A 25,457-nucleotide genomic window follows, 5' to 3' on the forward strand; every position below is an offset into this window, starting at 1 on the left:
AGTTTTTATTTGTTAAAATTCTCTGGGGCTTCCCTGGCGGCGCAGTGGTTGAGAATCTGCCTGCCGATGCAGGGGACACGCGTTGGTGCCCCGGTCCAGAAAGATCCCACATGCTGCGGAGCAGCTGGGCCCATGAGTCATGGCCGCTGAGCCTACGTGTCCGGAGCCTGTGTTCCGCAACGGGAGAGGCCACAACAGTGAGAGGCCCGCATACAGCAAAAAAAAAAAAAAAAGCTCTGGAAACTGAAAAATATAACTTTTACTTACACATTCACTTGTTTACTAATTCTTCAGAAATATCTTTTTGGACTGGCAAGCAGCGATTGTGCTTTTAGAGAGAGACGATACCTGATTTGAAATCAGATCACCTCTCTTCTAAAATTAATGAGGGAATTGCCTAGCTTTAGAGATTATTACTACGATTAATGGATAGAATTTATAGGCTGGTAGATTTGGACTTGATATTAGAGATAATTTTCTAACAAATAGAGTTGAATATGCAATGAACTGTTAATATTAAAGGAGGCTTTGATGAATAAATAAATAAAGTTTATTTATGGTCACTGTAAAAAACACAAATAATGCAGAACAGCACCAAGAAGAAAGTAAAAGTAACTACAGATCTCAACACCTTGAGATTTAAAGCCTTTTAAATATCCTTTTATAATCTCTCTTTAATTATATACACAAATAAATAAGTATACAGTTTTACTTAAGTGAAATCTTACTATGCATGCTATTGTATAACCTGATTTTTTTAATAAAATATTTGCAGAGTATTGGATGTTTTTCCATGCCAATAAATGTAGATCCATGCCCTCATTTTTAATGGTTGTGTAGTAGTCCTTTGTGTTCATACCCACTGCATAGGGAAAAGATGATGCTTGTTTGAGGGGAATAACCAGGTTGTCTTGAAATATCATTTAAATTCTAAGATTTGAGTATCTCTAACAGTAGGAGGGTAAGTAAGCAAGTGAGATTTTTCTCACTGTAGGTTTCTTTTCTCCCTACACTGTTAGTGTAGATACAGATGCTTAAATGGCAGCTGCGTCCTCACTTTCCCTCACCAGTTTAGACTAAGGAGGAGTTGCCTGTCCTCTGACTTCTAAGCAAACTGTTCCTAGTGGGTGGCGATATGGGAGAGCAGAGGTAGCCCCAATTAAATAGCTCTGTACAGTGCACAGGGTTTCTGAAGATTTTGAATTTAGAAGATTCTCTCTATGGTAGGATATGTTAGTGACTTCCAAGAGGCTCACGTGGATTAGCAAGTAGATGAAAATATTTAGCATAAGACCTTTCTGCCCCATTGACAAACAATTAGAAAGGCTTTTGGTCTCATTATTATAGAAATACCCTTTGCAATTGTGCTTATAACCAGCAAAGATGATCATCTGCTTCCCTGAGTAACTCAGGGAAGAGTTACTCAGTAACTAATGTTGTTTATGTGGTGGGCTACATTTTGGGAGACCATTCCTATCTTTGAGCATTAACTTTTTCTAGTCTTGGCCTTATCATGAGAATGTTTCAATTGTATAGAAATCATCTGTTTGTCCTTAACTTGACAGTCACACTTGTTATTCTTCCTTTTGATATGTCATACTATTCTTCATTAATAAGTATTGGGAAATCTACCTGAAGTACCCTAGATACACAGACTGTATCTTGGTGCACATCCTGAAGGTCTGACTAACCCACAGTGTTTTCACGGCAGGTTTTTGAGATGGATATTTCTAAACAGTTACACGCCTACGAGGTGGAGTATCACGTGCTGCAGGATGAGCTCCAGGAATCTTCCTATCCCTGCGAGGAGAGCGAACCCATGGAGAAGTTGGAGAGGGCCAACAGCCAACTGAAAAGACAAAACATGGACCTCCTAGAAAAATTACAGGTAAAGAGATAACAATTTGATCAAAAACGCACTTGGATGCCTCCTTGCCTGCACAGAACCATACCAGAAAGGACAGAGCTGTGGTGTGGATTGAACCATTGCTGACTGTGGGCCTGTGTGTTGGACTGTGTCCAAGTGCTCTGGGGGCTGCAAATGCACATATCAATCTGAGTACCAATTGAGAGAGGAAATCTGCTCTCACGAAATAGTTAAATGGCAGCTGAAAGCAGAATCTCGTTCAATACTTACTGGGTGTTGTACATGTTTGGTTTCATTCAAGGGAGGAGGGATTGACTATAGGAAGCTGGGAAAGCTGTAGGGGACTTGGCCTGGAGCTGGACTCCGGAGGGTTGGTGGGAGAAAGGAGTGAGCAGTAGTGGGTGTTTAAATAAGGAGGATGTGGCAGAGCAGTAGAGGAAGCTTAACATCATTTTAAGATTTACGTTGGGGCTTCCCTGGTGACGCAGTGGTTCAGAGTCCGCCTGCCGATGCAGGGGATGCGGGTTCGTGCCCCGGTCCGGGAAGATCCCACATGCTGTGGAACGGCTGGGCCCATGAACCATGGCCGCTGAGCCTGCGTGTCTGGAGCCTGTGCTCCGCAGTGGGGGAGGCCACAACAGTGAGAGGCCCGCCTACTGCAAAAAAAAAAAAAAAAAAAAGATTTACATTGGAAAGAAGTAGGATAAACAGGATGGAGACAGAATTGTAGATAACTTTCAGGGTCAAGCAGAAGAACACGGCTTTAATCATGTTGAGAAGGAAATCTCTCGAAGTTTTTGAACCATATTTTAGAAAGATCAATCTGGAAATCTTGATGAGGACAGATTAGAATGGGGAGAGAAGGTGGGGAGAGAAGGTAGGGCGACCAGCTAGCAATTATTTGCAGAAATCTGACTAGGGATGATGACAGCTGTCTAGAGTAAAACTCACAGAAATGGAAAGAAAAGGAGACATTTTTGAGAGAATTGAATTAAAACATTGGTAACACATAATCCGTGCCATCAGGGAGTTTACAGTTATTTTGGAATATAAAATATTAGCTATTTGTCAATGCACCCTTACCAATGTGTAAGCGATTTAGTATAAATTAATATTACGCACCTGCAACCTGTATGAAGTGCGCTGTGTATCCAAGCCCTGAGGGGTGGGGCTTCAGTGTGACCAGAGGACGGGGAGGTGAGAAGGTGAAGCTGGGGGTTGGGGGAGGTGGAGCTTAAGTGCTGAGTTAGAGCTTAAGTGTTCCACGGCTCATTGGTTTCTGCTTACCTGCCACTTCCCCAGCACTGCGCACGTCTCCACACTAGAGGACACTAAAACTCTGCTTCGATGTGCAGTGAATCCTCTGACAAAGATAGCTAGGAGAGAAACAGCTGAGAAATGAGGGTCTCTAGAGTAGTTGCTCCCAGAGAAGGAACTCAGGCTTCCTTCGCTTCATCTACGTTAGCTCTGGCCCATAGAAAATGTTATGCCTTTTCCTGTTCCAAAAAAGAGCCAACAATGTCTATTTTCAGAAAGAAAAACAGTTGGGGTATTGACCCTTATTGCTAGGATGTTTCAGTGGTGATTAATTGAGCATTTCCTTATTAGGGAAAGTGGGTTTGCACCTGCTTTATATTATAATGATTTTTATTAATGGTTACAGACTTTTTCATTCACAGTTCAATGTTGTCATCATCTCTGGGTTCCCAAGTTACGTGGGCACACCCGACACCCGTAAAAACTGATAGGGTCCCAAGTATGTGTTGAGAAAACCCTGCACTTCCACTCAGAGGGCAAAAAGCCTCTTTTAGTACTTCAGGGCAGTCAGCAATCTCCTGTTTCTCCCTGTCAGATTCCAGTCACTCCCGGAGAAGACCTGTGTGTGGAGTGAGGACCCTCACCACTGTGGGACGTTGATTTAATTTTGCATTTTTGGTGTATTCAGTGAAATGAGATGTATTTTGTTAGTACCCTAGTTATATTTTTTGAGAAACCTAAAGAAATCTCCATTTCATGGGAGGTTTCAGAGTATTTGCTTCTTATACTGTTTTATTAAGTAATATGACATGATTAGTTAACATATGTAAGGTCTGGCTGCTGCTATGATGAAGAACCAAAACCTTCAAATTTTTGATTTGGAGGATTTTGTTTTTTTGCCCCAAACAGGTAGCTCATGCTAAAATCCAGACCTTGGAATCCAACCTGGAAAATCTTTTAACCAGAGAGACCAAAATGAAGTCTTTGATCCGGACCCTGGAACAAGAGAAAATGGCTTATCAAAAGGCAGTGGAGCAAATTCGGAAGCTGCTGCCAGCAGATGCTCTGGCCGATTGCGAACCGCTGCTGAGAGACTTCAACTGCAACCCTAACAGCAAAGCCAAGACAGGAAACAAGCCGTAACTGAAGACGTGCCACCCCAGCAGGAAGTGCTCTGAGGATGCTACCGACAGAAGGAGTGTGCATGCCGCTGGCCCAGAGCTGACAGAACCACTGAACTGGTTCCGAGCCCAAGTCAGAGCCGGTAACCCTCGCTCTCCTTAGAGCATGCCAGTTCTAAGCCATTGTACATATGTAGACTGTTTTTTGCTGTCCTTGTTGACTATGTACATATATATATAATGGACATAAAGAGTTCATGCTTTCACATAAAGGAGTAGTGTATATTTAGAGCAGTTTTTTTAAAGAAATCAACACTTCATGAAATCCAAACCAAAGGGAAGTTAAAATGAAATTCCCCTTGGACCCATGTGAAATCATTTGTTTTTGTAGTGAAACAAAGCTAGAACATCTTTGTATATTGAAATATACTTGAAAAAAATGAATGTATTTTTTTCTCCAAAGAACAGCATGTTTCACTCAGTGCTGGAGAGGTGGAAACATTTGTGTCGCTTTATGTGCATCTGTCTTAAAATCTACGGACATTTTTAATATATATATATGTATATGAGGAAAATGACTGATTGCCAGTCAGGCTCCTTATGGGTTTTTCAGGAACGTAGGGGCCGTCCCCTGCTGCCTGCTTTGTGCCAACGAGCATGTTGCATCTACATGCGTTTTGAGTCTGGTCAGGCATTACTTTGGGTGTGTGGAAGGAGAAAGCAAGAGTGTGGCTGAGTTTGCCCACCCAGCTCAAAGTGAAAGAGAACACTACTAATTTTCTAGTAAATTAGACCAGCATTGTTACTTAAACGAAAAATATCAGTCCTCAAAAATTTAATTTAGGACCTAAATTGTCTAGATCTACTTTCTACCTTTTTATTCAAATTATTCCTACAGTTGTGAATGAACTCCCCTTTCCTTGGTGCCACAGTTGGTGATAAGGATTTGCCATTTCCCACTAAAATGTAGGCACTCTTACCTTAGTTCTCTCTACCTTAAATGGAGGATAAGGAAATGAAATTATGATTGGTTTTCTAAAGATGATGTACTGTGTTGAGATACGTTGTTGTTTTTTTTTTTTTTTTTTTTTTTTTGCCAATTGACAGGTCTGATAAGCTTGTAATCATCTTCCCCTTCCATGTGACAATTTATGAGAACTGTGGAATATTTTAAGTAAACTGTTGAAATCCATGGGAGGGAAGGGAAGGAGAAAGCCCTTCTGAAACCTACAACTCTGCATTTGGACGCCTGACTTTCTCAGTCTACAGATAGATTATTCGTAGACATTCATGCATGCTGGGTGAATGGAAGGAAAGTAACTTAAAAATTAAGTTACACATGGAATTTCTCCATTTCAGAGATGATTCTATGATAGTGCCTCGGAAAGTTGATAACAGCGTTTTTGCCTTTCCAAACAATATTTTTCGTTACTGCTTTTTGCAGTACTTGTATCATCACAGATGGATTACCTGGGATAATTTTCTTCAGAGGGAGTTTGTTATACACAAGCTACAATGTATTATAGAGTAGAAGAATAAAGCTCTAAAGGTTTCAGGAAACCTTGATGAGCAGATGATAAGCATCTCAAACCCCATTACTCAGTGTAATATAGTGACTCTTGTTACAAATCAGCATGCCCTCTAATCCAGGCAGTTTCTCAAAAGAAAATGAAGTCTTACTAGTAAAGTTAACGTAATTTCTAAGTTCTAGAAAATGCTGACCCAATCAGTTGGGGCCACCAACTCTTTTGTTGCTTGGATTTCCCTCAAATTTCTCTATTTGTAGGAGAGGTATTTTCCTATGAGGAATATGACAAATATTATCTGGTTACTGTCTGGTGATGAAAATTACCTCATGTGTAATACACAGGTGGTAGCCAGGGAATCTTCAAGTTGGGAAAAGAAACTTTTCCTTTCAGTTGTTCCGTTTAAAGTAAATTTTATTCTGGGTGTTCAAAGTCAACGTTAGAGTTGTATTATGGTGTTCGGAGCTTAAGTTGTCTTGGATACAATATTTCTTTTGAAAATGAATTTTTCTTTTGTGATCTTTTAAATGTTGCCACGATTATGCTTCATGCATTGTTACATCTTCATCCTATTAATGTAATGTCTAGTTCATTTCCAATAAATACATTGCTGCAGTTTCCTTGGCTTATTGGTTTTACTTTTGTTCATAGTAAAAGAGAAGAAGGTCTTGGCTAGAGTCCTTTATAAAATCTGCACGGGTTGGATTGTTGCTACTTAAAATTTGCACACTGATAATTCTTTGAATCAGAGACAACAAAGATAATTTTTAGAAACATTTATGAAAGTACATGGTCAGTCATTCAGTGCTAATTTTCAACTTCTTTCCCAATGGAGCCTTTTGCTGATAAATGTAAAAAAAGACAACCACACTGACAGTACTACATTCTACCCCGTTTGTTTTTTATGCCCCCTCATAGAGAGCAAGAGAGAAAAAGAGGATAAGAAAATACAAAACTTTTAAATTGGGTTAGCTCCCAAATAAAAGGATTAAAGGCACTTATTGGTGGATATGATATGAATGTGTTTACATAAAAATATGTTTCAGAATATTTTCAAGCATGTTTGGATTTCAGTAAAAGGATACTGTATCTTCTCGCTAACTTTAGGACTAAATCTTTTAAGTATTTTGTACTATATGTAGTAGTTTGAGGAGCCAGTGTAGGCTTAGGTAGAATGGTCTCTTAATATCCATGTTAATTTACCCATTTTATCACCATTTCAGCATTTCCCACCCCACCTGGGCTGGATTACAAATAGGAAATCTGCCACCTGAATTATTTAGTCCTCTACCATGATGCATCACTCTTACTCGCTTTGATATATTGAGAAAAGCACTGGGTTTAAGGTGAGATGTTTTAGATCTGAGTCTTGGTTCCACCCCTTTTATTCATTCACTCAACAAGTAATTTGTGTAAGCCAAGCTAGATGCTGAGTATTCAGAGGTGGAGAAGATACAGTCCTTGTCCGCAGTGAGCTTGTGGTCTAGTGGCAGGAGGTTAACCAGAAAAAAAGAGAGTTTACACTACAGCAGGTATGCAAAGTAATCCACTCATTACACTCAAGGTGACAGGAGGGCCTAGCAGCACTTTGGAGTAGGTGACAAGTACTCAGAAAAGAGGTGGTGCTTGCCCTGAGCCTAGAATAGCCAGTAGAAGTTGAGCAGGTTTGTGTTTAAACAATAGATGAACGAGAGAAGATGGTGTGTTTCTGAAATCAAAACTCATTCCTTAATCCCAAAGTACAGTTAGTGTTCCCATAGGGGAGTGGTGAGAGAAGAGGCTCCTGAAAAGCAAGGGCTTTTTCATGAAGGTCTTAGCAGACCTTGTGAAGGAGTTTGAACTCCACCTAGAGAGAAATGGGAGCCATTAAAGGCCAGTAACCTGGAGAGAGACATGCTCAGATTTGTTCCAAACCACTTAATACATCTGGACAGAAACTAGGGACTGGGAGACTGCAGTTAGGTGAATGCCATCAAAATCTAGGCCAGGGCTTCCCTGGTGGCGCAGTGGTTGAGAGTCCGCCTGCCGATGCAGGGAACACGGGTTCGTGCCCCGGTCTGGTAAGATCCTACATGCCGCGGAGTGGCTGGGCCCGTGAGCCATGGCCGCTGAGCCTGCGCGTCCGGAGCCTGTGCTCCGCAATGGGAGAGGCCGCAACAGAGAGAGGCCCACGTACCGCAAAAAAAAAAAAAAAAAAATCTAGGCCAAAAAAATTAGTAAAAGCCTGGTCTATGGCAGTGGCCTTGGGGAAGCAAGTCAGCCTAGATTGCTCTCTCTCTGATATAATTGGTCACCGAAACCCGCTAGTTTTGTCTGCTAAATATTTGTCCATATCCCCCTGAAACTGAGGGTAGTTATCAGATCCCTTAAACTACAACTTGCCTAATGAGTAATGAACTTAACCTGCCTACACTGATCAAGCTCAATTTAATTGTTTTTACAAAAACTCGCATGTCCTCCAAGCCTCGCGTAGCCTAAACAATAAGTTGTTTGCCCAAGCTGTTCTTCAGGAACTCGGATTCAGCTGTGTCCAGTTAAAGCTCGGGGTTGTTTAAGACTGGGTGGGACCAATGATCCTCCAACTGAGCATGTGCGAGTGCCCGATGGGTGGTGTCTTGAGGTCAGAAGGCACCAAACTCCACCCTCAGAGCGTGCGTCCCGTGTTCAGAAGCGCGCGCAGCTTTGCTGCGCCTGCTCAGAATGACGATTGCCGCAGCTTTTCCTTCTCTCCAATCGGCTTTCCATGCTCCCCAGGCCTCAGCTTTATCCCTGGATGCCCCAAGCGCCTCACTTTCTGGGAAGCGAATTTGAGGTTTGTTCTCCAGACTCCTCGCTTGGCTGTCTCGCGGATAAACCCCTTCTCTGCTGCAAACCTCGGCATCTCAGCGTTCGGCTCGCTGCGCATGTGGCAGAAGAACGTGGTCCTGTAACATCCCCATCGCTTTTGCAGGTACCTTGTTCATGTCCTTGCTCTGGTGGGTTAAACTGAGACCAACCCCATTTCTAGGGGCTCTCAAGTCACAGACATTGAGCAACTTGGTGTTTGTTTTGATGAGTGAGAAACGCAAGCAGAATGTCTCAGTCAAATAGAGGAGAAGAATCTAGGATAGAGAGGGAATCAGCTGGAAGCATAGGGAAAAAGCAACAGAAGAGATGCTGAGTGGGAGTTTTTGGAGTGAAGCGTTGGTGACTCTAGTCTCCCTCCAGTCTACCGATGACATGCAGTACTGTGTCAATTTCCTGGGGTTCCACCTGATGGAACCACATTTGCTTCGCTGCAAACCCTACTTGAAGGTGAGTGCAGCACCAGAGGGCCTGGCAAAGGGTGCCTGCCCAGATACGGGTTGTCATCGCTTACCCGGACTGCGCTCACCTCAGGCAGAGGGACCTTCCTAAAACATGAATCTCACCAAGTTTATCCTCAGTTTAAAACCCTTCGAGGGCTCGTCTTTCTTCCCAGGATCATCTAATCTTTGAGACGACCCACTTGGCGTTTCGTGAGAGTGTCCCAGGTAGCCTGTCCAGCTTGATCTCCTTCCTCGTGCTCCGCTCAGGTCAAATGGTTAAGCTCCGTCTCCGTTCCTGAACTTGCCATCTTTCTGCTTCGCCCCAGCTGCTTCTTGCCCTGGGGGGTCTGGGAGTGCTCCTTTCTTCCTGCACTCCGTCTGGCTCACTCCTTCAGGTCACGCTTAGGTCTGTGTTGTGGGATGAACTGACCACCCGCCCTGTAGCCAGGGTGTACTATCGCAGCGTGGGCCACCCCGGGGGTACTGGTGACCTTCACAGACAGCTCAGGCCCCGCCAGAGGGGATTATGCATATTAAATAAAAGCTAACGTCATCATTACTCTGTCATAAGAAAAATGTTAACGGATTTTAGGTAAATTGAGAGGTAGGTGTAATTTTATTCGGCATTTTATGTTTCTTGGTGGCCTAGTATTGGGGGGGGTACTTTGCTAGATGTTGGGACCTCAAAAATGTCTTTCTCCTAGCTTAAGTTCTTACCTGATAAATTCATAGTTCTTATGAGAAAAAAAAATCAGAATGTACTGAGTGATACTTCGTAAATTGTGAAAAGACTGTGGTGCTTTACCTTTTATCATAAATATGTGCTATATGCTATGTGCTATATATAATTTATAACATATGTAGTATATTCTCTGCCTTATTTTTAAAATTTTTATTTTACATTGGAGTATAGTTGATTTACAATGTTGTGTTAGTTTCAGGTGTACAGCAAAGTGATTGTTATACATATATCCATTCTTTTTCGGATTCTTTTCCCATTTAGGTTATTACAGAATATTGAGTAGAGTTCTCTATGCTGTACACTAGCCCTTGTTGTTTATCTCCTTTACCTTAAATATAACAATACATGCTACAAATATAATAGGGCGCTCACACTGCCTAATTCAGGAACACTGTTTTCAAGGCTAGAATGTGGAAGGTGCTCCCTGGAGCTGTGTAATATAGCAGTTGATAAAGTATATTACATATGAAACGTTACCCATATACATATTATACTGAGAACTGAGACCGTGTATCCCACACAGCTTATGGGCTACATTAACATGATTTTACTATTGCATTGTTTTCACTGGCATAATTTTACTGTTCCGGGAGACTCTTATCCAGACAAGTTAATTTGTTGTTCATTATAGGAACTTCCCCAGAGACCCTTAAACATTTCAATAGGCAGTTTATACCCCAAGACTCTTTGAATCCCTCACCTCAAAATTCTCACCTTGCTCTTTCACCAATCTTAAACTATTATATCCTGATCTTTACCCAGTCTTAATCAAGCACCACATTGAAATACTTACCTTAAACTTTGCTCCTGAGTTACAAACAATGCTCTGTAGAGTTGGTGTTCTCTCTTACCGTGATAATAAACTCCGCTGTATTTTATCAACGGGTTGTGTTGTGGTATTTAGGAGCTGCTGGGCATTCAATAATATTATCTATTCTATACACAGATACTCCATGAGACACGTGCTGTTAATTTCTCTTTTTCCTTCTTACTTCATCTCATGCTTCATTTCTGTTTTCTTACCCTGATCCCCTTTTCCCCAAGCAGTGTTTTATCTCATATCTCTTGGTTATTCCCATCAACATTTCATACCATAACTGGTGGCTCCTAAGAATAGGGTAAGTGTTGACTTTCCTAGATACCAACAATATAAAGCAGAAAAAAAAATTTTTGAACTAAATATTTTATTGACTCTCATGGATAAGGTCTATAAATGTCAATACCCAGGCATTCAGAGGAGGTATCCCCTGAAACCTCATATAAAGGAAACATGAGGTTCTTTAAAGTAAAATCAGCAATCTTTGCTCTCATCTGTAAGGTTATTTTAGGCAGAATAGCACCTGGATCTGAGAGCTTCAGCTGTGATCTAATTGAATATATTTGCATAGCGAAAGAATGACTAGGTTAATCAGAAGAGGATTGATTAGTCTTGGGAAGACGGAAGAAAGAAAAGCAGGCAGGTTTTGGCAGTCCAGTGGAGGGAACCTTAGCCAAGAGCCCTGGCAAGGCTGTCTTCGTTGATAAAATGGACACAGCAAGTCCTGGCCTCCAGAAATCCAAGTGTTTTGGATAGTCTGACAAGTCTGTCCCTGTTGTGACATTGATGTGTCTGTGTTGGACGGAGGCCCCAAACATCCAGTTCACTGTACTCCCCTTGTTTGAATGTATGTTCTCAAAGCAGCCTTCCATTTCCGATTGGGTGATGCTCTGTCATAGAGGCCAGGCTAGTCATGAAAGCGCAAGTACTCGAGTCCCCGACAGTCTGTTTTTCTATCTACATTAAAAACAGGAATTCTGAATTTTTAAAATTGTAAAATACACATAACATAAAATTTACCATCAATCCTTTTTAAGTGTACAGTTCAGTGGCATGAAGTATTCACCTTGTGCATCCGTCACCACCATCTTCTCATCTTGCAAATCTGAAACTCTGTACCTTTGAAATGATAATTTCACATTCCCCCTCCTCTCAGCCACTGGCAACCATTCTACTTTTGGTCTGTATGAATTCAACTACTCTAGTACCTCATATAAGTGGAATCAGTATTTTTTTTGTGACTGGCGTATTTTATTTAGCATAAGGTTGTCAAGGATCTTCCATGTTGTAGTATACATCAGAACTTCCTTCCTTTTTAAGGCTAGTATTGCATTGTATGCATATGCTACGTTTTGTTTACCCATTTATCTATCAGTGGATACCTGGGTTGCTTCTGCCTTTGGCTGTCCTGAGTAATGCTGCTAGGAACACAGGTGTATAAATATCTCTTTGGGTTTCTGATTTTAAACATCAGTCTCAGGACTGAGTTTTTGGGAGTCCACTCCTGAGAAATGAATATGTGATTAGTGTGCTGATGAAATCAATTGTTGAACCTTCAAGGCCCTGAACTAGAGCATACTCACTAAGGTTAGTGATACGTTTTGGATGATTGTTTTGATTATATGAAAAGAAACCTAGAATGTGCAGCTTGGATGTTGGGCGGATTGGTTTTCTTAATAATACTACTGCTTTTGAAAACACAGGGAAAGAGTATTTTTTCTAAGAGATGTTCAAATATTGCTAATATTCAAGTTTTCTTTTGCAAAGGAAAAGTCTTCTGTGGTCTGATATTGGTCCCCTTCTGAAACTGAGTTAATTTGTACATTCATAAATGTTATTTTCAATAGAACATGCTATTGTTCAGAAAAAATCATTTCAGTTAAACACGCATCTTGTAGTCTGTGTTCAGGAACATCTCAGGGGGCTTTACAAAATGAAATGCAGGAATTACTTGGGCATATTCAGTTTTCCTTATACATTTATATTCTATTTTGTCTAGCCCAACAATCACTCTGTTTGAGTCCTCTCTGGTCTCAAATTTAGTCTTTCTGTACTAAATTGGGTACTATGGGGAGAAATCACCATTTACTGTTTAATAAGTCTATTAAAGCTATGTAATTAGAGCGTTCTTTTTTTTAACATCTTTATTGGAGTATAATTGCTTTACAATGGTGTTAGTTTCTGCTTTATAACAAAGTGAATCAGCTATACATATACATATGTCCCCACATCTCCTCCCTCTTGTGTCTCCCTCCCACCCTCCCTATCCCACCCCTCTAGATGGACACAAAGCACCAAGCTGATCTCCCTGTGAATCAGAGCGTTCTTTAGTGCTTTAATAGTACTTATCTTTAAAGTCACAGGGCAAGGCAGGAAGGGATGTCCCAGTGACATGAATGAGTTAATATGCTTGATTTTTCTTCCCATTTCTTTTGAAGCTAAGTTTATTTTCAAACCTGTATGCCTTTGAATAAACTCTCCTAGATATTAAAAGAATCAAAAGAATATGTTTTACGTGCTGTTCCTATGAAAGGATCGCAAGCCAGAATACAAGCGCAAATTTGGAAAATATACTTGCTTACAACTGTATTTTTCTCTTCCTCTCCTCTTTCTGAGCCTAGAGGAAGTTGGCAAGACTTATTAAGAGCAGAGTCTTCTGCCTTGAAAGTCCCTGTCACAGCAAAACACCACTTCCTGAGAAACGGCACCAATCCTGTTTGAAGGATTGTTTGAAGGGATGACAGCTGTGCACTGTTTCTCTGTGCAAGTTACCTTTTCCTGTGAGTGGCACAGTCTGATAGCACGAGTCAACTTTTGTGCTTTTGCAGGCATTTTATCGAGCTGAGTTGTCACCAGCCCCAGAGGATGTGTGTCTATGGCAGGTGAAATAGAAGAACTGATTTCACCCAGTGCATTTGGGGATTCGTAACCACATGAATTGCTGGTAGCATCTGTGAGCTCTAGTTCCTGTGGTTCTGTAGCCAAGATACTTGGACTATCTCAGGAGTCCCTGAAATTTATTCCTGGAGAATGTTTGTAGCTGCTAAAAGGTAAACGGGTTCTATGGCCAAATAAGTTTGGGAGACAATCAACTGAGCAACATGACACAGAATTCTCCACTGCAGGGCTTCCCAGACCCGTAAACCTGCCGTGGTTGTTCAGGAGGGGCACGGAGTGGACAAGGCGAATGTATTAACCTGTGTCGTGAGCACGGGGTTGTCAGCATGTGACCAGGCTGAGTTCTGGCTCCTCCACTTAGTACTTGTTGACCTGAGGCCAGTGAGCAAACTGATTAGAACTGAGTTTTCTCGTTTGTAAAATGATGGACTTCACCTAGAGCTTAAGGCTCCACTCAGCTGTATGATTTCTGCAGTAATTGATTTTCCAAAACTCCAGCTAAATTAAGGCACCTGGAAAGAGAATTCTGGTTTTGCTATTTGGTCTGTCATAATCCATCTCTATATCATAGATGGCTTTCTAAAAAATAACATAAAGTGAATGACCCAAGTAAATATTTTTTTACCAGTAAGTTTTTTTTTTTTTTTTTTGGTAAGTACTGCAAGTCAAGTTGAAACTGTATGGTTAGACTTGTTTTTTAAAAAAATAGATGAATAAGTCATTTTTCCCCTCTTTATTCTTGGTGTTGTCACATACTGACTTCTCTTTTTTTTTTTTTTTTTTGCGGTACGCGGGCCTCTCACTGTTGTGGCCTCTCCCGTTGCGGAGCACAGGCTCCGGACGCGCAGGCTCTGCGGCCATGGCTCACGGGCCCAGCCGCTCCGCGGCATGTGGGATCTTCCCAGAGCGGGGCACGGACCCGTGTCCCCTGCATCGGCTGGCGGACTTTCAACCACTGCGCCACCAGGGAAGCCCGTGACTGCCTTTTTACTATAGTCTTGTCTTGTTTCCTTGGAATAGTGAAAGATATACAGAAGACTGATACATATTTTCTTCTAATTTAACCAAGAAAATAAATTTCATTTTAAACTTCTAGTTTATTTTTAAAAGCCTGTAATCTGAAAAGATAAAGGCTATATCATCAAATGTATGTACATAAATGCTTAACTCTTAAGTGTTGCCTTCATGACTCTATACTCAACTTCTGTCATGTGGGTGATATTGGTCATCCTTCTGTGAATGAATAAACCTTGGTAAATAGCGAAAGGCCCACTTGTATAAGGAAAACATTCCCGTGTTTCTCCTTTACTCTTACAATACTTCCATGCTCCCAGCACTTCTGACACCAGGTCTGTGGGTTTTCCACAAATCCAGCAATCAATTGTATGACACCAGCTGAGCATCCTATGATTTAATTCCATTCTGACACTCTTTACCTGGAGACAGCATCAGATCCCACAGGCTAAGACTTCATTCCCACAAAACATTCCCCACTTCAGACAATAATTGCAAGTCCCAGTCTGTCACCTGTACTGACTGGCTATAAATCAGGGCTTTCTTGATCCCCTCGTTGGGCTCAGTAATTTGCTAGAATGGCTCACAGAACTCAAGCAAACACTTATGTTTACCAGTTTATTATAAAATGATATGATGAAGGATATAGATGAACACGCAGGTGGAGAGATTTGTAGGCAAGGTATGTGGGAAGGGACGTGGCACTTTCATGTCCTTTTGGGGAGCACCGCTGACCCAGCACCTCTAGGTGTTCACCAACCCAGAAGCTCTCTGAACTCTAAACTTTAGGCATTTTATGGAGGCTTCGTTGCATAGGCGTGACGGATCACTATAGTCTCCAGTCCCTCTCCCCTCCCCAGGGGATGGAAGGTGGGTGGAAAGTTCCAAGCTTCGAATGATGACTTGGTCTTTCTGGTGACAAGCTCCCATCCTGAAGCTATCCAAGAGCCCTCTAAGAGTCACCTCATTAGAACAAAAGACACTCCTATCACCTAGGAAATTCCAAAGGATTTAGGAGCTCAGTGTCAGGAACCAGGGTCGAAGACCAAATATCAGAACAAAAGATGTTCCTAGTGTTCTTATCACTTAGGAAGTCACAAGAGTTTTAGCAGCTCTGTGCAGGAACTGGGGCAGAGAAACATATATGTATAATTTTTCTATGATTTTACAATAATAAACTGTCCTTTTCTATTGTCACTGTGCTATGTCTGTCTTCCCTTTGTCAGTGGGGAAGTGCATGTTGTTATTCATAAATAACATACACATCCAATAGTGAGGTAAATAACAAATTTCATTCTTTTATTCACTCAACAAACATTTATCAAAAACCTCCTGTATGCAGGCCAGTATGCTGAGTTCTGAGATCATGTTCTAACAGAGAAGACAGAGAAGAAGAGGCAATACAGTATAGTGGGATATGTATCAAGCTAGATGTGATGAGGTAGTATTACTAGAGCAAATAGGGGACCACCTAACCCAATCTTGTGAGATCAGGAAAGCCTCTTAATTAAATGAATGGAATTGTAATAGTCATTTGTCTTTGTCTGCATGACACTGAAAGAATTTCAGGCTTAAATTGACCAGTGTCTTCTAGTACACAGCACTTCATTAGAATATTGCAGATTAAAATAATGAATTTTATTGTTACTTTTTCTAAGTATAGTCAGTATAGGGAATTACAAAACCCTGCAGATTTTAAGAAAACTTACATCACTGCTACCATCTACAAATAATTATTAATACATTGATATATTTCCTTTGTCATCATTTCCATGCATTATGACATAGAGTCATAAATACAATTCTGTATCTGGTATTGTTAATATGATAATGTACATACATCATTAGAAATCTCTCAAATCTATATAAGCATAATATTTAAATGGCTACTAAAATGAACCAAATTTTACTACCATTTTCCGTACTTATATAGTTTCATACATTCTTCAGGTAAAATCATGTGATTTCAGTCGTTGAACTACCTACTAAAAATGAACTTAAAATAACCAGCTGTTTCCTGTTTCCTAAAATCTGTGCCCTAAAGATTGTATTTGGCATTTCCTTCATTATTAAGTAAAAATAATGCTTAGACTACACTTCCTAGTGTATGGTGAATTAAGCATATCTGTAGATTATCTAGGCAAGCAATGTAAATTAAAATCTTTTTTTTTAAACAGAATTTCTATGCTCCATGCATTTTAGATGTGTTTTGGCCCCCGTATCATATGGCAACACGTGAAAAATAATTTTTTAATCTAGTTCAGTGTTTCCCTGGAAAGAGTAGAGAATATATGTACCATGGGTAAAATGATAAAATTTGCGTAATATATACAGACATAAGTTCTATTGAAATTGTAATAATTTTCCACTTTGGACCAGAGCCCAAATATTAGCCAGAGCCCCGTGTAATCCAGTCTCACCTTTCTGTAGCTTTCAAATTCTACATCAAAGTGAAAGAAACTTCTAGAAAAAAAAAAGACCCAATTTATAAACCAGAGCTCTACTTCTTAAATTCTCTTGACTCTGCCACAGCTGCAATCTTTCATTCTCAGCTGTCTACCAAAACTTTCCCCAACACTCATCCTGAGAAGCTTTCCAGTTCTCTATTTTATAGATCACACTGGCCTCTCTGCTTCTTTTAGTCTTTTCCCATCCTCATCCAGTAAGCAAAAATCCTTCTCTCCAGAAGCCCAAGGAGAAGGTCATGGTTGTGGTCATGTCACCTCCAAACTATGAAGCTGTTTTTGCCACCCTGGACCCCTTCTTACCCTAATCCTCAACCCCCCACCCCAACTGTGCCATCTCAAATAATTAACATCCACAGCCACAAAAGTAAAATCTGAAAATATACTCTTTTCCTAACCCTAAACCACTGAAAGAGAAGAGATTCATGAGCTGTAAATGCAGCTTTATTAAATGCAGTTGTAAAATATATGATGTTTGTCATTTGTCCCATCTTTACAGAGGGCTGCCCCTGCCACTTCTGTGACAGTCGGCCCTTGTGGCAGGTGACCACTGAACAGCTATGAGAGCACATTGAAGGATGCCTGATTCATGAACAAGCGTACTATGAAAAAGTAACATAGGAAAATAAGAAAAAGATCATAGTTAATCTCACCTAAGAGCATCTCCCTGCAAAGCTTTCTGGTTTGCCCATCTGGCCTCTTGAAAATGGCATAAATTCATCAGTTCTCAATGATATGAAAGTTGAAAGAGTGACTGAAAGGCTTCTGACAGAACAACAACCATAATAACTAATAATAATAACTATCACTGTTGATAGCTAACTGTATCAATGCATTTTACATGCATTATCTAATTTAATTTTTATAACGTTTCTATGAAGTAAAGTACAATTTTTATCTATTTCACAAATGAAAAAATAAAATTACGTAGCTAGTAAGTGGTGAAGTTGGGACTCATATGCTGCATATTCTGACTGCAGAATCTGTCCTGTCGATGACTTGGCCGTGCTCCTGTAGGCGTCCTTGGGTCAATGAGCAGTATCCCCACGTTGATCTATATTACGTCATCTCCAGGTCTCAGAAAATCTTGCAGTGTGGATTCTTGTGCATCTGTTCAAGGTGAGAATGCTTCTTATATTGGCTTTACTGAGATAAGCAGTTTAGAATGAGTCATCAAGCAAAGAATATTTAAGCATCAGGAGGGTCAAAAGTGTGGAGGATGAATAAGGAAAGATGAGAGACATGATTCTTCTGGTCTCTGATGACCTGTAATGTTCAAATATTGTGTGAAGAGGGCCTTAAATAAAGCCAGAGAGGGTCTGTGAATGCCTGTTGACTTCTTACTGATTCCCATATCTAAACCAATTTATAGCCCTTAACAATGATTATTTTCCTTGTAGCTGCACAATGAATTAGGAAAATATCCATTTCCGTTCTAATGGATTTCTATTAAAGGTTAAGAAAAACCCTAGATAGAAATCTGTATCCCCCAAGTACCATCCCCATGGTTGTGCAGTCTGGGGACTTGGAGGAAAGTCAAGAAGAGGAAATGTCTTCATGTTCTCCCACTCTGCTTCTCATCTCTTTCTCTAGCTTTACCCTCCAGCTCTGACTAGAAAAGCTGATCACTGTTAGGACAGAGCCAGAGCTACAGTATTTTGTTCTAATGAGCTTATGGATGAGAAATGAAACCATGGAAACAGTCTGAGTGCATATATTCAAGATGGACCATCAATCAGGTTTATCTGTCGTGATTCCAGATGTTTGTGTGTGACTGAAACGAAAGCTGTGCTACCTGACCGGATCTGAATCTATTTAGGGATTTCTAGGGACATATAGGTGTAAGGTAGAAAATAAGTTTTACTTTACTTTGAGGAACAATGTGGAAAAAGAAAGGACCAATTAGATGAGATGTGGGATTTCTGAGAATTGACCTGTGCTTGGCGCTGTTCTGTTAGCTGACTGGGTGGATGATTTGGTGAGTGGTTGGAAGAAAATCTCAGCATTTTGGAGCACTGGTGTTTGATAAGGTAATTAAGCAGTATCATTAGAAAGTGTTGGGGGAAAAAAAGAAAGACAGTGTTAGGCCATTTTCCCACAACAGAACGGTCTAAACTTGCTAGAAAATGGGCTTCCTTGTTATTGGGAGAATACAGAATGGAAAATAACTGATCATGGCTGTAACTTCTGTGTTAATCTCATTTAAATGGAAGTCATTTCAAAGCATCTTGTAGATGTGTTTGATTCTCTTGACACCTAGTTTCTCTTCAGATTCGCATCATCTTTTGGTTTTGGGGAATTTATTTTATTTATTTTATTAGATCAACACATGCATTATGCAATATAGAACTCAAATTGCGAAACAGTACCTCATTTTGTTTGAATAATCTCATTGTCAGAACTTTGAATAGGTGGAATAATCAATCACCCTCAAGGTTTGATTTTAAGAGCGATGACTAATCTCAGGCATGTCTTTTGAACATTTGAAATTGGCATCATTTCATTTAATTCAGCTCACATAACATTTACGGAATATCTAATGTGTGCACTGTACTTGGAGAGAGAGACACAGATAAATACCTAGATTTCAGTTTGGTGAGTCCCATAATAAGATATGTTTTTTTTTGTTTTTTGTTTTTTTTTTGCGGTACGCGGGCTTCTCACTGTTGTGGCCTCTCCCGTTGCGGAGCACAGGCTCCGGACGCGCAGGCTCAGCGTCCATGGCTCACGGGCCCAGCCGCTCCGCGGCACGTGGGATCTTCCCGGACGGGGGCACGGACCCGCATCCCCTGCATCGGCAGGCAGACTCTCAACCACTGCGCCACCAGGGAAGCCCCATAAGATATGTTTTAAGCTTTGTTTGTGCAAAAGTAAGGAAACAATTACTTGTGCCCAGGAGGGCAGGCAGCAAAGCAACTGAATGGAAGAACATATTAACTGAGACTTGAACAGTCAGAAGAGGATCAACAGAGAGACAGTTGGGGGGTGGGCAGGCATTTGAAAAGCATGAAGGCAGAGACTATTGGGCAGGCTTTGACATTCCTTTATGAGCAGTTCCTCAAAACACTTTACCTCTGTAGTGTACAGGTAACTAATTCTGCTTCCCCAACACCTTGATGCTGAGGAAGAAGGTAATCTTGAGACACACGTATTCCACACATTTTTCCTTTAAGAAGACAATAGCCATTCAGTGGTGGATATGCTGTGAAGCCAGTGTTTCAGGGTCCCTTTTTTGCCTGAGATCCTCCCAAGATTGTGTACTTAATTATGTATTAGTAATTTCATATTATTTCTTTTGAAGGGGTACCCCAAATTATATAAACTCCAGATCCCACGTAACTTGGATATGCCCCTAGCTACCATTTATTATACAGTGTATCAATCAGGGTCCAATCAGGAGACATAAACCGCAAGTAATTTGAATAGGGACCATGTAATATAGACATTTATTAAGTGGAACAGAGAATTAGAGTAATGTGGAGTGGCTAGTAAGGAGTAAAAAGAACTGTCAAGAATAGAAGAATAGCAGATACAGGGGCAGCCACTAAGGGCTGAGAGAGAGCACACAAGACAGGAACACATCCGGAAAAGCCTGTCGTCACCCTCAACCCCTCGCCCCAGGACTGAGATCCAAGTTCACTGGAGAAGGTGGGGCTGAGACTCCCTGGATGAGCTCCCTGTAAAGCTCCCTAGGGGGGTGCCAGGGAAGGCATTTATGGGAAACTGCCAAGCCAGTAGCACTCCACCGAGAAGCTCTCCTAGGGATTGTGGAGGAATACCATACATGAGAGGCGCCACGCACCGGGGGCCAACCGGCGCCGCAGGAGTGGGGCACCGCGGAAGCTGTACCCACTGCAGGAGCGGACCCGGAGGTGTACCATGGAACCAGGAGGCAGATCCCCTTCCTACTCTAGTGTCCCTCCAGCACCCTCTACTCACAAAGTTCGAATTTGATCATTGTGCAAGCTGCAAAGAAAAACATGGGATCTGGTGTCATTATTGCAAAGCAAAGAATAAAGGGTACGTTTAATTCTCAAAGGCAATCCACTGATAACTGGCACCTTTCTACAAGTAAGTCACGTACCTAACCTCCTTCACTTCCGACAGGAACCCTGTATGTCCCACATATGTTTTACTGGCGTGAGGCACTGCTTGTGTCTTAGTCTCTTTGGGCTGCTGTAACAAATACCACAGCCTGGGTATAAATAAACAAGTATTTATTTCTCACAGTTCTGGAGGCCGGCAAGTCCAAGATCAGGGTGCTGGCAGATGCAGTGTCTGGTGAGAGCCCACCTCCTGGTTCACAGATGAGTGGTACTGTGTCCTCAAATGGCAGAAGGGGAAGGGAGCTCCGGGGTCTCTTTTACAAGGCGGTAATCTTATTTATGAGTGTTCCACCCATGACCTAATCACATCCCCAAGGCTCCATCTCCAAATACCATCACACTGGGGATTAGGTTGCAACCTAGGAATTTTGGTGGACCACAAACCTTCAATCTAGAGCAGCTTGTGAACCGAAGTTCTTCTGATTAACAGCAAAGCTGGGGTGAGGAAAACCACCAGAAACAATGGGATGTTTTCGGAAAGGTCATCTGAGAGGCATCACCTAGAAGACACTAGTAGGACGGCCGCCAAAAGGGCCTGTCAGTCATTTTAGCTTTCTGATCTTTCGCATCAGCAATCACCCTTTATCTCAGCTACAGAGATGTGTACTTGGCTCCAAATCTGGAAAACCCAAGGCATGCATTAGGAGTGTGGCTGTTAAGAATTTAATTAAAATATTCCTATTCTGTGGGGTTTAGCCTTTAAACTGTGACTAGCAAACTACTTATGTTATCATCTGTGAGTCCCTCTGGAGGGTTTAGTCACCAGTTGGCTTGTTTTTCCCCTAAGGATATGTGGCTGAGGCATGAATTGGAAAACATAATCTTGAAACAGGTTTGCATCTAGGTTTTAAAAAAATTAATTAGTTTTAAAGTTCAAAGTATATAGGGATTTATTCAATCATAGATTGGTATATTGAGTGTTATTACTGAGCTTTCCACTAGATGACACTATTGTTTCAATTTATTTGCATCGATCTTTGCTTTCTTTGGAATGAACTTCATAGGACAGTAAGCTACTTGAAGAAATCAGTATTCTGCTTCCAAGTAAAATATCTCCAGTACAGGAAAATCTAGCTTTACTTAGAGATGCCTTCAGGGAAACTACTGGAGTCTCCCTAAAGAAAGCTAAAGAACCTAGTTCTCTTTATTGACAAGAAATTGTTTTATATTTTTTTTTGCGGTACCGGGCCTCTCACCGCTGCGGCCCCTCCCGCCTCAGAGCACAGGCTCTGGACGCGCAGGCTCAGCGGCCATGGCTCACGGGCCCAGCCTCTCCGCGGCATGTGGGATCTTCCTGGACCGGGGCACGAACCCGTGTCCCCTGCATTGGCAGGCAGACTCTCAACCACTGTACCACCAGGGAAGCCCAGCCCAGTGATTTTTGGAAACAGTGCATTTGGCTGCACCTTGTAATCTCTTGGGAGTTAAAATGAGTACCGGCATCTACTCCCATCCCCAGATTTTCTGATTTATTTGAACTGGGCTGTGGCTTGGGAATCAGGGTTGTCAAAAGCTCCCCAGGTAATTCTGATGCGCAGCTTGAGGAGTGTGTGAACCACTAAGATTCTGTCCCTTGAACTTGACTGCTCATCTTTTTGAAACACTCATATGAATTCATTATGCAAAAGAGGTAAAGGCAAGAAAAGCCTCAAGGGCAGCCTTTAGTCGAGAGGAGCTCTGGAGGTGGAAGCTGGAGTTGGGCTGTTCTGTTATTTACTAACTGTGTTGTAACTTTGGGTAAGTCACCAAACATTTCCTAAGCCTCAGTTTCCTCATATGTAAAAAGAGAATAGTGACGAGAGTACGTGCTCTACCAATGCATAGTATTATTGTAGAAATTAAATGACATTATTTCTCTTTAAGGCTTTATGAACTCTTGAATACTAAACACAGGTGAGAGATTACTTTCACCCTGATTCAAAGAGAGATTTCCCACCAAGGATGTATTATCATAGCTGGGAATAAGTGAGGCTTTTTAGTATTTTTCCCCTAGCAGGCATAAACAGGGACAGACTCTTTTTTATGTCATCTGTATGCTGTACCTATTATGGGCAGGACTAACGGGTTGAGAATGCTTAACGCCAGTTTATTGTGGCGGGCTTATGGCACATCACCATCCGAAAAACCATCACAGAGAAAAAAAAAAAAACATTCACAGTTTAATTTAAATAATGGCCACATCTCTGCAATGATGACAGACTGTGACAGTTTATAGGTTTTAGATGGCGACTCCTTCACTTTGTAAAAACAGATCCGCTGCCAGTGAACCTACAGCCATTGCCACACACATTTGTGAATTTTTAAAGAGAAATTGAGTGGGCAGCTGCAATTTCAACCAGGTACATTTAGGTGAATGAACGTATCCGTCAAGTAATTTTTTTTAACATCTTTATTGGAGTATAATTGCTTTACATGGTGTGTTAGTTTCTGCTTTATAACAAAGTGAATCAGTTATACATATACATATGTTCCCATATCTCTTCCCTCTTGCATCAAGAATTTTTTTTTTTTTTTTTTTTTTTTGCGGTACGCGGGCCTCTCACTGTCGTGGCCTCTCCCGTTGCGGTGCACAGGCTCCGGACGCGCAGGCTCAGCGGCCATGGCTCACGGGCCCAGCCGCTCCGCGGCATGTGGGATCCTCCTGCATCGGCAGGCGGACTCTCAACCACTGCGCCACCAGGGAAGCCCCAAACAAATGTTTTTTGAATGATTTGGTCTAAGTACCAAATCCATTGATGTCATCAGCTTTCATCTGACTTGACCGTTTGACATGCTGAATATCCTTCTCGACTTTCATTCCTTCTGTGGCTTCCCTGCTTATGGGCAAAGCAGAAAAGAAGGGAGACTGGGTAGTGGTCAGAGAAAAAGGAAATAAAATCACTTCTATATAATATTAATCTGGCCTTCCGTGACGCTTTGTTTATTTCTCAATGAAAGCACTTATCAAATTTTGCCGTAATTTATTGTTCTTGCCTATGAATCTATGAAACCCTTGAGGGCTAGGCAGTGCCTTAACACACTATGCAGTGCCTGGTGCATCATAAATGTTTTATTGAATGAATATTTGAATCAACATATAATAAACCTAAGAGAAAGTCAGCAATTTATAAGGATTTATGTTTCATGTGATGCTCTGTTTTAAAATACATACATACATATATATATATATATATATATATATATATGTGCATCCATGTTGCTGGTATGGTCACTTCAGCAGCTTGAATTACAAATCGAGTCGCATCCTTCTCACCTTTAAAACATTTTGGGATTCCAGAGTTTTATTTTAGCAGAAAGTTCCATAGTTTCTTGAGGATTATTTCATCCCGAATTGTTGAAGAACCTCAGGGGCTTATTCAGTCTAAAAGGGTCTGTGCACAGTCTGATTGGTTCAGTGTGTTGGGCCTCATCTTTAGCAGTCATTGCTTTGGTTGACTGGTCCATGTGCTTTCTTGGCTGCCTTCCTCCCCGATTCCTTATGAGTTCCATCTCTGGGTCACACACACTGCTAGGGATACTATCATATGATTCTCTGTCCCCTGCTGCAGTGAGACAGCATCTGCTAGAAGTTTCAGATATCTGCATAGGCCACATGCGGCTCCACACTCAGAATCCCAGGGTGATCTGTTTTGCATCTAATTGGACTCATATGTTGGGTCTCGAGGCTCTTCTAGGCTCAGCCACACACTGTGCTGAGGACAAGCTCTTTCCCCAGATTTCAATCCCTCACTTTGAGAGAATGAATTACCCCAGACTTCCCCTACCTGCCTGGAGAGATCCCCTTGGAGCCCTTGTGGGCCTTTCCTACCATCAGGCCATTGTCCAGACTGTCCCGAATAGTCTAACATTTGAACTTGAAAAAGGAAAATAGCATGCTCACATTCTTTCCCTCCCAAGAGGCTCCTAGACCCTTATGCAGATTTGTCCACCTCCTCCACAAATGATGACTCTGCATATCAAAAGATATGGGGAGGGCAAGACTCTGTCAGTTTCCAGAAGGTTCTACTCTATCTTTCCAAGGCAACAGGTGACTGCTACCCTTACTTTTGAGTAACTAAGAAGGGTCAGTCAAGCGACTCTTTCCTGAAAAAGGAAAATTTGCTCCAAGATGCCTTATTATGTTCATCTATAGATGCAAGAGTTTTGGGAATAAATGCTATTTTAAAATTTTTTCCCAACACACACACAGGCACACCCCCCCACACACACCCAGACACTCTTAAAGTCCGCTGAGAGTGTTACCAAGGACCATCTCTAGATAATGAGATTACAAAGCATGACTTTATTTTTTCTTATTTTCCTCAAAGAATGCATGTCATTTGAACAATAAAATATTAAGTTAGTAAAATAATTACAC

The 25,457-nt window shown here is 41.4% G+C and overlaps 1 protein-coding gene across 3 annotated transcripts in view; it reads left to right on the forward strand.

Moving 5' to 3' along the window:
* Positions 1 to 6,391, forward strand: part of TBC1D4 (TBC1 domain family member 4) — a 223,045-nt gene extending 216,654 nt beyond the window's left edge. For all 3 annotated transcript variants that reach the window (XM_049700961.1, XM_004284276.3, XM_033414027.2), the window contains 2 exons: positions 1,712 to 1,888; positions 4,034 to 6,391. In XM_049700961.1, coding sequence (XP_049556918.1) covers positions 1,712 to 1,888; positions 4,034 to 4,267 — 411 coding nt within the window. In that variant the 3' untranslated portion in view covers positions 4,268 to 6,391. The remainder of the gene's footprint in view (positions 1 to 1,711; positions 1,889 to 4,033) is intronic.
* Positions 6,392 to 25,457: the final 19,066 nt, after the last annotated feature.

This window comes from Orcinus orca, chromosome 18, assembly GCF_937001465.1.
Source record: "Orcinus orca chromosome 18, mOrcOrc1.1, whole genome shotgun sequence".
Taxonomy (NCBI): domain Eukaryota; kingdom Metazoa; phylum Chordata; class Mammalia; order Artiodactyla; family Delphinidae; genus Orcinus; species Orcinus orca.